Here is a 14184-nt window from a genome sequence, read left to right on the forward strand (position 1 = left end):
GTAGTACACAGTAGGGTTGTTTCCGTTGTTGATTGGCTTTTCTTTTGCCATTCTGGTCACAGTTTTGAAACAATAAATTAGATGATGCAAACGACAGAGGAAACCATTTCTGGGCATAGACCTACTTTAGGGCAGCATATGGGCAACCCCAGGCCTGGAGAACCTCAAGGGTATAGAACATGCATACTGAAATCTGGCCCTGAAATCCAAATCCGGCCCTGGTTTTGTTTTTTTGCCGGTAAATAAATGAACAATTTTGGCTCCTGACTGCCTTCATGTCTGACTCCCAGGTAAAGAGAGGGTGGAAAACCAACAGTTCTCAGCCCTCAAGGACCCTGATTTGAGTAACGGGTGTAGAGTCTGCTGGGTTTCCTTCGACCTAATTCCTTTGTTTTTGCTTTTAAAGTGATTATTTGCACAGAAAGCCAACCCATCTGTGGTGCTGGATGCACATGTGGTGGTGATTGAATGCTTTACTTCGAAACATGCCCATTTCTCACTCTCCAATCCTGTATTTCTCCAACCACTGTTTGGGTGTTCTCACGTGTACTGACACATTTAATCTAAACTGTGTATCTGTATATGAGGGAGAACATGTTTGTATTTAGAAACCAGAATGAGCAAGAGAAATTCAAAGAACTTTGTTGGTTGAACAGATAAAGATACTTACTGTTGTTCCTGCACACCCCACCCAGCAACATTCCTCATGCAAACAAGTACTACAGTAGCTAGTTATTCTATTGAGTGTCACATTCCCATCCCTACTTGATGCTTGCTAACAGCTGTGGTTCATTCATGTACTTTCCCATTGCCCTGGTGCTGATATGCCCAACCCTCTCCCCTTCTCTCCAACATCCAGGCCAGGCAGCAGCCGCCAGAGGCCATGTTCACCCTGAAAAACCAGGTGAAGGAGCATTTCGCCAGGCTTCAGGAAAGGTTCTCCGACTCAGACCTGCACAGGCACAGTAAAGTGGTGAGCTTCAACGAGAGCGTCAGGAATTCACGGACTCAAGGTGAGGGCCGCCTCATTCAGCTGTGGCCCCTGTTAACCCCCACCCAGCTGACACAAGGTCATTCAGGTTCAGCCTCGCTTATTATATTTGCACTGCTCAACTCTGCAGAATGCAGCTGTCGTATTTTTGACATTGTTGAATCGTTCTTGAGTCTATTGACTGGATTGGTTGGAAAGGCCTCTTTGACATGTGTATTTTTGTCCCACCCAATACCGTATCTGAAATGGCAGACCTGGGTAATTGTTTCAAATACTTTTCTGTGCTCGATTGATCTTGCCTGGTGCAATTGAGCCAACTACGAATTGGACCTGAATGCTAGGTTTGCACTTTTTGAGAGCATATCATAGGTTCCAATAAACCAGTCAAGCTCAGTAAAGTGTAGAAAAGTCTCCAAAAAAACACATGCAGAGCAGCAGTTGCTCTGTTGCATTCAGAAATCACTGCTGCCTTTGTCTTTGAATATATACCTTTCTGTATTAACAGAATTGTTTTGTGCATTAAACTAATTCTAGAACATCTATCTGGTTGACCCATTTGATCAATGTAGATTATATACACTTTCTTAATTTCTATGGAAGATTTTATTTTGTTGCGTGTCAAAAATATTCCTCTTGCTGCCACTTGGGGGCAACTCATTTGGGAAATGATGCTGCCCCAGGAAGCTGAGCTCAATGGAGCCAAAGCAGGCCAGTAGCTTCGTATGGGTAGAGTTGATCTCTTTTGTTTGTTGTCTCTCCCTTTTGTCCTCGTTCGAGGGGACAGCAGGGCCATTTTGTAAATGCAAGGGTTTCAGCTTATGACACAGCGAGATTCAGGGTCCAGTTTCCTCTCATGGATGAGACACAGCGGTGAGGGGGGCCCTGACTTTAGGGAAGGGATCAATCTTTAAATTAATGCCAGCAGGGATGAAAAACCCTCCCTATTTATGTAGGCTTTACCCAAATCTCCACCTTGGTTGTTTTCAAAAATGCAATATCCTGTGAAGGTAATTTCAGATCTTAATAAATGCCCTTGAGTGTGCAGTGGTTGTTATTGTATAATGTATCCAATTTACTTGTTTGGATATACAGTGGGCTCAAGAATTATTGGCACCCCTGACTGGCAATACACCAAAAAGACAAAAAAATACTATGTACTCGCAATTCCAACATGTGAAAAATACTGTGCTTTATTAATGTTTCATCAGAACCAACCAAAATCATACATTCATTTAATAAATTCATTTGACCAAAATCATACATTCATTTAGTAAATGCATTTGACCAAAATCATACATTCAGTTAGTAAATGCATTTGACCAAAATCTATGTTTCTTAATTATTGGCACCCCTACTCAATGCATCCACCTCTAGCAAGGATAACAGCGTGGAGTCTTTTCCTGTAATGACAATGACATGGTTAGTGAACACATTCGGAGGGATTTTGGACCACTCCTGTATGCAGATCCTTGCAAGATTGTTGTCCTGTTTAATCCACCTACAACTCAGCCTTGTGGCAGAGCCAACCAGATTGTCAGCTGAAATGGCTTGATACTTGGTGTAGTCAATTATACCATTGATCTTAACCAGTGCCCCTGGACCTAAAATGGCACCAAAACATCACTCTCTCCGCCATATTTCACTGTGAATATGAGGTGCTTCTCCTTTTGTGCATCTCTGTTTTGATGCCAGTCATAATTTAAATGATGTACCTTATTTATGAAATAAAGTACCTTATTTTTCACTGGCATTTTTCTCAATAACCTAAATAATTTTTTTTTTTTTTTTAAGTCTTTTTTTGTGCACTGCCAGTCAGTGGTGCCAATAATTCTGGGAGCCATGTCTCTTGTTTGGTGTAAAATCATGCTGAAATAGAAAAATTACAAAAACATGCTGAAATGAAAAAATAATCATTGTGATTTATTTATTTAAACAACCAAATCATGTAGCGCATGCAACTGGAAAATAGGTTTTCGGAATCACACTGTTCTCAGTCTGGCTGAGGTGGACGGGCATCTGGCTGTTTTTACAATCCGGGTCATTCATGTGGACATCCATGGAAACGAGTGTTTTCATGAGCCGCTGCGTTCCCCGTGCATTGCACATTAACCCAGCGCCTGGCAGCACTTAAAGGGCCGGAATAGCTGGAGCGTGAGTCAGAGAGAGTGAGTCATTAACCGAGAGGGAAAGGGAGAGTGAGAGAGAGTCAGGGGGAAGGCTTGCAGACCCACAGCCCCCAATGCCCAAAGCACCATGTCAGTGCATTCAGGGAAAACAGCCCTGATTCCTTCTTGGGATTTCTCTGTTGAAATGCTACTCGTGAAGTTACACATGCAGTTCTCCTGTTTAAGATCTTGGCCTCTGCACGCCCTTCAGTAAGCTTTTGCTCTTTATTTCCGACAGCTGTTGAATAGAATTGTACTCTCTCAGTTCCAGGAAACCTAACTGCGTTTCCTCATGGCCTGTTGTAGATACTCTGCCGCTATACCCTTAAACATCTGTGAGTGCAATGGACTGTGTTTCATGCACATGCTGCTATTAATACAGTGGCAACAGCGAGAGCTATGTTAGTGTGGTTTTGGAGTGAGACGCATAGTCAGGTGGTTGCATGTTCTGAGTCAGAGCGCTGCCTTTGTGGTTTTTACAAGTTTACTGAGTGGCCTTTGCAGTGGCGGGCAGGTGATAAATTCATGTGATAGTCCCGAGGGTTATCAGGCAGCAAGATTTGGTAGCCCATCCCAGTCGTCACTATACTGCATATACAGCATGTATACTGTACTCTGTGACCACTTTATTAGGTAGACCTGTACAACAGCTTGTTCTCTAGAGTTTGCAGGGAATGGGGTGTAAAACTAAAAAACATCCAGTCAGCAGCAGTTCTGCAGGCAAAAATGCATCTAAAAACACCCTGTCTGGCACCATTAATCATGGTCAGTCACTTGGATCTCATCTGTTCCCCATTCTTGGTATGAACAACACCTGAAGCTCTTGACTATGTCTGCTTGCTTTTATGCATTGAGTTGCTGCCACATGAATGGCTGATTTAGATATTTGTATTAATTAGCTTGTGTACATGTGGACCTAATAAATTGGTATACTGTATATGCAATGGTATATCAGTATGTATCTATACTTGTTGAAAAATTCCATCAATAATGCATTTCTTTATTTTCCTTTGTTATTTGCATTAGGCCTATTACTTCGAATTTTTACTTTGTTTGCTCCATTTATTTACACATTATAAACAGTTTGGTGTGTGTCTTCCTGCTTACTGGGAATTGGATTATGAAGAAATGTACAGCAGTTTAAATTTTCTAAAGTAAAATTTTTTTATTGCTTATATAAATGAGACCACTAATATCCATTGGTAAGAAAATTGACATCACAAACATGAATTCTGCTTTCTAGTCTGTGTGATATTGTATTAAAAGCAAACAATATTTTCAATGTGTTGACTATTGCTGAGAATTTTGCATGTCAGTTAATACTTGAAATATGTGGCAAGGGAGCTTTTCAAGCTGCTTGCTCTCTTACCAGCAATTCCACCGGCCATTGTTAGCTTTGGGACACCATGTAGCCAGCTAATGTTATGCAGCAAGCCAGCTAGCACACAGTGGGGATGACCTAACCCAAGTACCAAGGGCAACAGCAGTGTAACTCCGCTGCACTGCATTAAGGTCCTTCCTCTGCAGGTACCCCTTCAATTCTGTGTTGTCATGAAGTTGCATACCAGTGTGGCTTTGGGCGTTGTATGCTCTGGTGCTAGTGCTGCTATCTGCGGAGTTGAAGTGACTATTAACCTACAGATGAGATTTTACCAGCGTGATTTGGTAAAGGGATTCAGGAATTCATACTCCTCTCTCCTCCAAAGATATTGGTCAGTGGTTTGCACAGTCAGGGACTCTGACCTACCACTTCAGTGATAGGAAACCAAATTTCATCCAACATAAATGGCTGTTGTACTGTCAGACAAGCAGTTTTTATTTGTGTTTATGCAAAGTGTCGTCCAGGACAAAATTACTTGCCACAGGCTTCCAGACTGCAGATTTGCTCATGCCTGTTTTTCTTCCAATTGAAATGCCAAAATGATTATTATCAAATATATATAGTTTTTACATGATCTCAAAGGGCTTTAGAGTAAAATGGGCGACGCTCACCTTGGCCACTGGCAATGTGTAGCAGCACCCACAGGCTATATGCTGTGTGTATGTGCTAGCCGTGTGCTAGGTGATCTGCTGAGTTAATACACAAAGTTACATATGGATGTACTGCTAGGCCACATCAGGTGTAACGATATCAACATCGAATTCCTCCTAAATTGTGTAAGCCATTCTTTCCCCCCTTACGGGCTGTTTATGTAATCTGCATTTAGTGCGCGTCCATATTTCTCATGGGCTGCAAATCCCGTTATTTGCTCTTAGCTGGCCCCCCTTTCTCCCTGTACGCCTCTCCCTCTCCATCTCACTCTCTCTCCCTGCATGTCTCTCTCTCCCTGTACACCTCTCCATCTCACTCTCTCTCCTTGCATGTCTCTCTCTCTCCCCCCCCCCCCCCCCCCGCATGCCCCCCCCCCCCCCCCCGCTTGTTACTCACATGTAGATGATCTCAGTGTTCCAGGACTCTGTTCCTCCATCCTTCTCACAGGACACAGAGCAACATTCAGAGTAAATAATGATGAGTTTCACTACACTGAGAAGCCAACGTGACAGCAGTTGCTGGACTCCGCTCTCCTGTTTGTTCTTGCAGTTGCCAGACTGTTTCTTTTAACACGCTGGATGTTTTGGTCATGATTGTCACATTCCATCTGTGAAAGCAGGTTGTGGGAGAACGTGTTGCAGAAGCAAGTGTATGAATCTGGTGTGAACAAATGTGCAAGGGAAGCTTCTTTTTTTTTTTCTATATTAAAAAAAATAAAAAAATAAAAAAATAACCTTATACTGTACAGCCAATAGTGGCCATCTGCCGTTACTTATACACATACCCGAGTGAGGCCGGTTCTCCGACCCTGCTTTGTGTGTGGTGTTTACCTCGTACCAGTGGAGGTGGGAAACTAGCTCTCCCTGTGACTTGTTTGTGTGTATGTACAGGTGAGTTGCTGCAGGATAACTTTGTTAGGAGAGCTGTCAGTCTTGTGTAAGAGTGACATTTAAAATAGGTTGTTGGATTTTTTTCAGGAAAACCCCTGCTTTGAAATGTGACTTGATGAGCAGGAAGTAGAGGGACAGCTGCCCTGTTTCTCTTTCTCTGAGGAAACCCCTGCTCACATGCATAGAAAAGAGGCCTTCCAAAGATCCCCCTGGTTGTTTTGCTCACCACAGATAATAAAAACTGGAAAACTTTGGTTTGGGAGACATGTACAGTAACTAGAGGCGACTGTTTCCAAGCAGGGTTGTCCAAGCTTGTCCAAAACAGGCCAGTGTGGGTGTCTTAGTGCTGAGCTAAAACAGAAACTCACCCTGGCCCTTTTCAGGTAAAATTGGACACCTGTGGTTTCTGTGAGTTTTACAGGGTCTTAACACACCGGTGCTAGAGATGGGACTTAGCATCTGTTCATTTCTTTAATTTGCCAATCTTGGCCATGTACAGGCCTCCTTTCTGCGACCTGGTTTTGGCTCCAGCTAAGCTCTCCATTACCGCAGTTGGATTGAGCTGTTAATTGGATGGTGATGTGGACCGGTGATTTGTTGACCGTCAATCCCAGCGGCACGCACAGCAAGCTCGCAGCGTGGACAGGCCTCCCAGCCTATCGCTGTCCTGCCCGCCCCCTGCGAGACGCTCCTTCCGCCCGGGTGCGGTTCTGCACCCTTTACCAGGGTAAGCCCCAGCCGTGCTCTGAGAAGACGGCGGGAATGTCAGCGGTGTGATTTTAAACCGCTGCGGCTGAGACTTTCACCGCGGGTGCGTGTGAACGGCAAGGTGAGTAAGCCAAGGTGTGTAGCGCTCACCAAAGACGAGCCGCAGAAGCTCAGCCGACACGCAGGCGACAGCTCGAGCAGAATCAATTACAAGGTGCGCAGACTTCCTGGATCCCCCGGGAGCTGTGAAACACTCCAGAGCAGCCGTTTTTGTGGCGGGGCTCGTAAAAGCGAGACTGCAGACTGCACTCGAAAGACCCGATAATTACACGAGGTCCGTGTTACAACCGCAGACTTCACTCCTACCTGCAAACAGGATATTAATTGGGAAAATCCCATGGGGTTTATGTAACCAAACAAAACAATTTTGTGGCCAACTATTTCTGACCACACATGCTGTAATTATTATATTTCATGTTTTGAATTTTGGGCCATTGTGTAAAAACTGTGGTTGGATTTGCATATCTGAATGCAGCCAGGCTTTCCGAGAAATTCAAAAGCACATTTATAAAATGTGCAAAATGAAGTATGAACAATGTGTGCCAGTCTGTTCATACAGTATCTGCTTTGGAAAACCACATATTAGAAAGCACCTTGCCACTAGTGAAATGTAATCTTTTGATTTAGCTGTGACCAGCAATGTCCTAATGATTCATTGGTATTCTTGTGACATGACATTACCACTATAATTTCTTATCTGGGTGGTCATGAGACTAAAAAAAATACCTAAACCTTTCATCTTTCATTGTTTTTGATGTCCATGTTAAATACTAGTATGTGTGTGGCGAAATTGCGCAATATGGACATTTTCCGATGTAGCTTATGAAAGAAATAATATACCCAGATACAATTTACACTTAATCGAGTGGTTGGCAGGCAGCAACTTGCCTATCTGAGCTAGCAGATGTTCAAAATATTAAATGACCACAATATTTACAATGATTTCAGAGTGATAATTAAGCTTGGCAGCACATTTCTTTCCCCTTTTCCCATTTTTACTCACAAAATTAGTTTTTATTATTAGTTCATATAAAAGGTTTATTGTTGTTCACTTTGACATTTATCTGAAAATTGACAAGGCAAGGTTTAACTGTCTAAACTTCTATTTTACTCCACAACTTGAATTTTGGATGTATTCTTGATGCAATCATGTGAACTATAGTGTTTTTTCATCATGGAAATGCATGATCATATTGGTCTTACATTAGTACAATGTCCCATTTGTTAGGTTGTGTTAATTATGGTATATTGTATATATTGAACAGCCACTGAAGCATTTGACACAATTTTGTTTTCATACCGATGATTCTTTTTCATACCGATAATTCCTTTTCAATTATTTACACTAAGGTCAAAACATCTGTGTCTCTGATGACTTTGTCCTTGTTGATGGTCCGATGGATGAAAATGCTGAGTCTTATTTTCCAACTGTCACCAATCTGGGCCAGTAATTACTAACAGTGACTATTTGCTGAGAGCAGCAGCCTAGGGCTGCAGTCGCCGGAATTTCCTCAGAACATGGGACCATGTCTTAATTTCAAAAATCTGTAGCTTCTATTTTTAGTCTTTGTTGCCGTTTCTTGATCTGACTTTATACTCTTTATGGTTGACATTACGTTTATTATCTGAAAACATGACCAATGTAAATTTGTTGATTATGATTTGACTTAGAATTTTGACCTCAACCCACTGCTACATGGCACATACACTATATTGCCAAAAGTATTCGCTCGTCTGCCTTCACACGCATATGAACGTGAGTGACATCCCATTCTTAAAACCATAGGATTTAATATGATGTCGGGCCACCCTTTGCAGCTATAACAGCTTCAACTCTTCTAGGAAGGCTTTCCACAAGGTTTAGGAGTGTGTTCATGGGAATTTTTGACCATTCTTCCCGAAGTGCATTTGTGAGGTCAGACACTGATGTTGGACGAGAAGGCCTGTCTCGCAGTCTCCGCTCTAATTCATCCCAAAGGTGTTCTATCGGGTTGAGGTCAGGACTCTGTGCAGGCCAGTCAAGTTCTTCCACACCAAACTCGCTCATCCATGTCTTTATGGCCCTTGCTTTGTGCACTGGTGCACAGTCATGTTGGAACAGGAAGGGGCCATCTCCAAACTGTCCCCACAAAGTTGGGAGCATGAAATTGTCCAAAATGTCTTGGTATGCTGAAGCATTAAGAGTTCCTTTCACTGGAACTAAGGGGCCGAGCCCAACTCCTGAAAAACAACCCCACACCATAATCTCCCCTCCACCAAACTTTACACCTGGCACAATGCAGTCAGACAAGTACCGTTCTCCTGGCAACCGCCAAACCCAGACTCGTCCATCAGATTGCCAGACGGAGAAGCGTGATTCGTCACTCCAGAGAACACGTCTCCACTGCTCTAGAGTCCAGTGGCGGCGTGCTTTACACCACTGCATCCGATGCTTTGCATTGCGCTTGGTGATGTAAGGCTTGGTTGCAGCTGCTCGGCCATGGAAACCCATTCCATGAAGCTCTCTACGCACTGTTCTTGAGCTAATCTGAAGATCACATGAAGTTTGGAGGTCTGTAGCTATTGACTCTGCAGAAAGTTGCCGACCTCTGCGCACTATGCGCCTCAGCATCCGCTGACCCCGCGCTGTGATTTTACGTGGCCTACCACTTCGTGGCTGAGTTGGTGTCGTTCCCAATCGCTTCCACTTTGTTATAGTACCACTAACGGTTGATTGTGGAATATTTAGTAGTGAGGAAATTTCACGACTGGACTTATTACACAGGTGGCATCCTATCACGGTACCACACTGGAATTCACTGAGCTCCTGAGAGCGACCCATTCTTTCACAAATGTTTGTAGAAGTAGTCTGCATGTCTAGGTGCTTGATTTTTATACACCTGTGGCCATGGAAGTGATTGGAACACCTGAATTCAATGATTTGGATAGCTGAGTGAATACTTTTGGCAATATAGTGTGTGTAATGGTAGCTACTATGTGTGTGCTATGTCCATAATTTGACAACGTAAGTGGTCCAAATACACTCAGTGAGCACTTTATTAGGTATTTTGGTCTTCTGCTGCTATAACCTATCCACTTAGAGGTTTGACAAGTTATGTGTTCAGAGATGCTCTTTTGCATACCACTGTTGTAATGTATGGTTATTTGCGTTACCGTCACCTTCTTGTCTGCTTTGACCAGTGTGGCCCTTCTCCTCTGACCTCATTAACACATTTTTGTCCGCAGAAGAGATGTTTTTCCGCACAATTGGCTAATTCGATAATCTCATGAATAAGTACTGTAGGTGCGCTAATAAAGTGCTCAGTGAGTGTATGTCAATTTCTTTAAGGTTCTAATGATTTCACAGTGGTCATTCAAGTTAAATTCTGGAATTAATCAGTGTCATTTTTTCCATTTTCATTAAATGTTTTTCTTTGCTGTATTATACAGTATATAACACCCTCATTTTTCTGAAAAGGGATGGTCGCTGTGCAATTCATCTTACATTTGCACTTGCCTTGTGGAAGACCACAGTGATCATGCCGACTAATGTTCATGAAAAAAGGAAGTTTTGTTTTCTTCCCCATTTGTATGCTAAAGTCAATTTTAATTGAATTCAAAACTGTGCTCTAGTTTGACTATGCTTACAGTACTGGTACCTTTGGAGTTGGTTTGGTTCCCCTGGAAGTAGTTTTGCAAGGCAAATCACTGTTCAAATGTCATCTGGCTGCTGATCTAATCAAATTGGCAAGTTGCATTTTTGGCATTGTTGGTCAGGGAGATCAGTGATACACTGATGTGCCTTGAGGTTGGTGTGGTGTTCTGTAGATTTTTCTGCTGTTCAGTTACTGATGTTCCAGAAGCTTCTGATTGGCTCCTTAGACAGGAATGTTTGTGACAGCATAGCAGTTTTGGTGTGTGTCATTAGCATTAGAAGCCGGCATAATGCTCACAATGAAATAGCTGTCGTTAAAGCTGCGCAAACATTCTCACTGCAGAAGAATGCCTATAGTGGGGTGCAAAAATATGGACTCCCCTGGTTTAAATCTCTCATGGCACATGAGTCTGTATTGATCGTAAGCAAACCTGAACTCTAAATGGTACAGAGTTAAACATGAGACCTTTCTGCAAATTCAGGTGAGATTAATTCCAGGGCTGAACTTTATTTTCTGAATTAACTCCATGCCTTCTAAAGTATCAAACTGCTGTGGCTGTTTTGTCTGATGTTAACAATCATGGGTTCCTCTGAACAGTTGTCCAAGGATTTCAGAATGAAGATTGTTAATTTCAGAAGCAGAAGGCTATGTTTGTTTGGAGAAAGAAAGTGAAGCCTTTGTAGAGAGAACACCTCATCAACTGTGAAGCATGGAGGTGGATGCACAGGAAATATTGTGCGAGTAGAAGGAAGAATAGTTCCACCAAATATCAAAATTTAGTGGGTAATGTTCAAAGGTCAGTCCAGACATTGAAGTTGAAGAGAGACAATGATCCAAAGCATACCTCGAAATCAACCTTGAAGTGCCTTCAGGAAAGATGGAGGAAGGTTTTGGAATGGCAACTACAGGCCCCAGACTTGAATATTATTGAAAATCTTGAGAGAGCTCAGACATGACGTAAATGCAAGGAGGCCAAAGAATATTTCTGAGCTGGAGGTGTTCTGCCAGGAAGAATGGGGAAAATTCCAAAAGCGAGAATTGAAAAACTCTTAGCTGGCTACAGGAAGCGTTTACAAACTGTTATAGTTTCTAAACTTTTGCACAGATCCTTTTTCCTTTTTTATTATTTTGAAACTGTAAAAAATATAAATAAAAAGTTGTCTTGCTTTAAAATGTAAAGAAATTTGTTGTCATGTTTAACGTTGTACTATTTGGAGGTCAGGTTTGTTTCTGTTCACCTAGATATGAATTGTAAATGGCTTTTTAACCAGGGGTGCCCACATTTTTGCACGCTACTGTACTTGTGGCCAGTTTTTTAAATGTACAATAGAGAATATAAGAATTTCTCAAAACCAAATATGGAATATTACCTACAGTGAACAGAGACTGTACCTAACATTTGACACCATTTCCACTCTAGGCATGGGAGAACAGCGCCTACATTGCCCGACACACACCCACACACACACACACAAATGCAGATTACGTGTTACAAAGATATATAAATATATATATAGATGTAAACATGGATAGGGGAAGCTTGTTTTGGAAAGTTATGACTACTACTGTTTGATCTCATTATAATTAGCTGAGGGCATTGATTGCACAATAGTTGCCCAATACCTATGTGGTTAGTTCATTAAACAAAATGTGCCACTGTTTAAAGTTTCACAATACCTGTCCTAAGATGGCTCTTCAGACAAACGACACAGGAGGGAAAAAAAGAAAATTATCCTAGAGAAGGTGCAAAAGGGGGGGCCTTTTGTTGCAGTTCTCTCAGATCCCATCTGCATTGTGTTCAGATATTGATTCCTGCTCCCGCTTGCCTTTTGTAGTCCAAAGACACCAGAGAAAATACGCACGGCGGTGCCTTTATCTTTCAGATTCCTGAATGGGCAATCAAAGAGAATGTTCCGGTAGCACAAAGGCTTCTAAAGATTTGGTTGCAACAATAGCTTGTATGTTTCTCGTTGTTTGAAACTTTTTTTTTTCCCCCAAAGGGACCGAGTTGGGGATGGGTGTGTTTTTAGGAACTCAATGAGTCGTGTCAAGAAGGGGACAAGGTTTCTGAGGGGGGAGAAATGTATCTTTGTGCTTCATCTCTACCTAACAGGTCCCTCTGAGAGTGTTTCTTATTGTAAAATTCCATCTTAATCTAAGCTTTGGCTGATAAATACAAAACAACTTTGTACCTTGAAAACAGGGACACCATCAAGCTTTTGCTAAAACAACCTCTCGCCTTTGTGTTAAAACAACAGGCAGTCTAGCCTCAGGTAACCTGAACCATGCATCCCTGTGAAGTAGGCCAAGGTGCAGACTGACAGTGTAGCAGCACACACTGAATGCATCCGCGCAAGCCAACATTGCCAATGAGGCGTTGTTGACACGGATCCCTTTTGTCCACCTGATCAGATACAGTGTGGGACAGGGGCTGGCTCCCGGAATCAAACACAATACGTGCTTATCACCGGGATGCAACTGGACGAGAAGGCCTTTCTCAAACGGGAAAGAAGCGTCTTGTCATGAGGTTGTGTTTTTACCAAGCTCTTGTGAAGCCCTTGAGTTTGTGGGGCTTACAGTAACTCTCCCACAGCCACCAATGATGGTATTGTAACCAGTGTTGCGTATTGTGTGAAAGGATTCGGTTAAGCAGAGACTAACGAAAAACCTAGCAGAGAAAGTGTCTCTCTAATATGGGGCTTTGTGAAACCAGCAGGGCAGATTTTTGCGAAAGCCGTCTGCTCATCTTTGGACTAATATTTACAGCAGCCTGTGTGGGAACAGTTTGAATAGCACTGCAGTTGTGCAACTGGCTCGTTTGCCAAGTGCAAACAGCAGACTTCTAAGAAGGCAAGCGGAGCCAGAGGAGAGGGGTTATGCATCGTGTCTCTTGCTTCTTTTCTGTGTGTGTGTGTGTGTGTGTGTGTGTGTGTGTGTGTGTGTGTGTTCGCTCTGAGAGTGTTATTACAGGACACTAGCAGCCCCCTCTCTTATTTATAGCAGGGCAAGATGTATTAATACATGTGTTGTTATTGTCATTGTCATTTTTTCACAACATGCATTGTATGTTCTCATCCGACTATTTGTCCTGTAAATGGGTCATAACTCAACCCAATAGCATTGAAACATACAGTATCAGGTATTTACATGCTGCCTGCTTTAAGTGTGTCGCTGGTGATGATGCCAGTAATATAGCCCCAGAGTTAGAATTACTCAATTCAGACATGCTACTGCTACTGCTTACCTGTCTCGTCATTTTAGACTTCATAAGTTCAAATCCTTAAATATCAGTTGTGAAATACCAGGAAACCTTAAAGTTGCAGTGCACTTAGGTTGTCCATTGAAAAGCAAAAGAACTGGAGAAAGCGTATGGATATAGTATGTTACTTAACACACAAAGGAGCTATTAAGAATAATAAATATCCTTATTCATAAAGTTTTCTCATGCTGTTTTCTGGAGAAGATTTCACAAATTTAAAGCTAGATGTAGCAGTTCACTGAGGGCTGTAAGGAGTAATGTATCTACCTTTGGTAAGCTGTGGCAAGCAATGGGCTGTAACCTTGTTTGACTCATTTTTAGAACATGAGTCTGCCTCTAGGCAGGATGACTGCTTATGAATCAGTACCAATTTCAGGACAATACACATAGGTCAGTGTGAACCACAACTGTTATTACACAGATACTGAGCTGCTGTGGCATGCT

At 42.4% G+C, this 14184-nt stretch overlaps 1 protein-coding gene across 1 annotated transcript in view; it reads left to right on the top strand.

Moving 5' to 3' along the window:
* nsmce2 (NSE2 (MMS21) homolog, SMC5-SMC6 complex SUMO ligase) overlaps positions 1-14184 on the top strand; it is a 30146-nt gene that overhangs the window by 3361 nt on the left and 12601 nt on the right. Inside the window, exon 4 of the mRNA XM_061239860.1 lies at positions 860-1013. Coding sequence (XP_061095844.1) covers positions 860-1013 — 154 coding nt within the window. The remainder of the gene's footprint in view (positions 1-859; positions 1014-14184) is intronic.

The sequence above is a fragment of the Conger conger genome, chromosome 1 (assembly GCF_963514075.1).
Source record: "Conger conger chromosome 1, fConCon1.1, whole genome shotgun sequence".
In the NCBI taxonomy this organism is placed as follows: domain Eukaryota; kingdom Metazoa; phylum Chordata; class Actinopteri; order Anguilliformes; family Congridae; genus Conger; species Conger conger.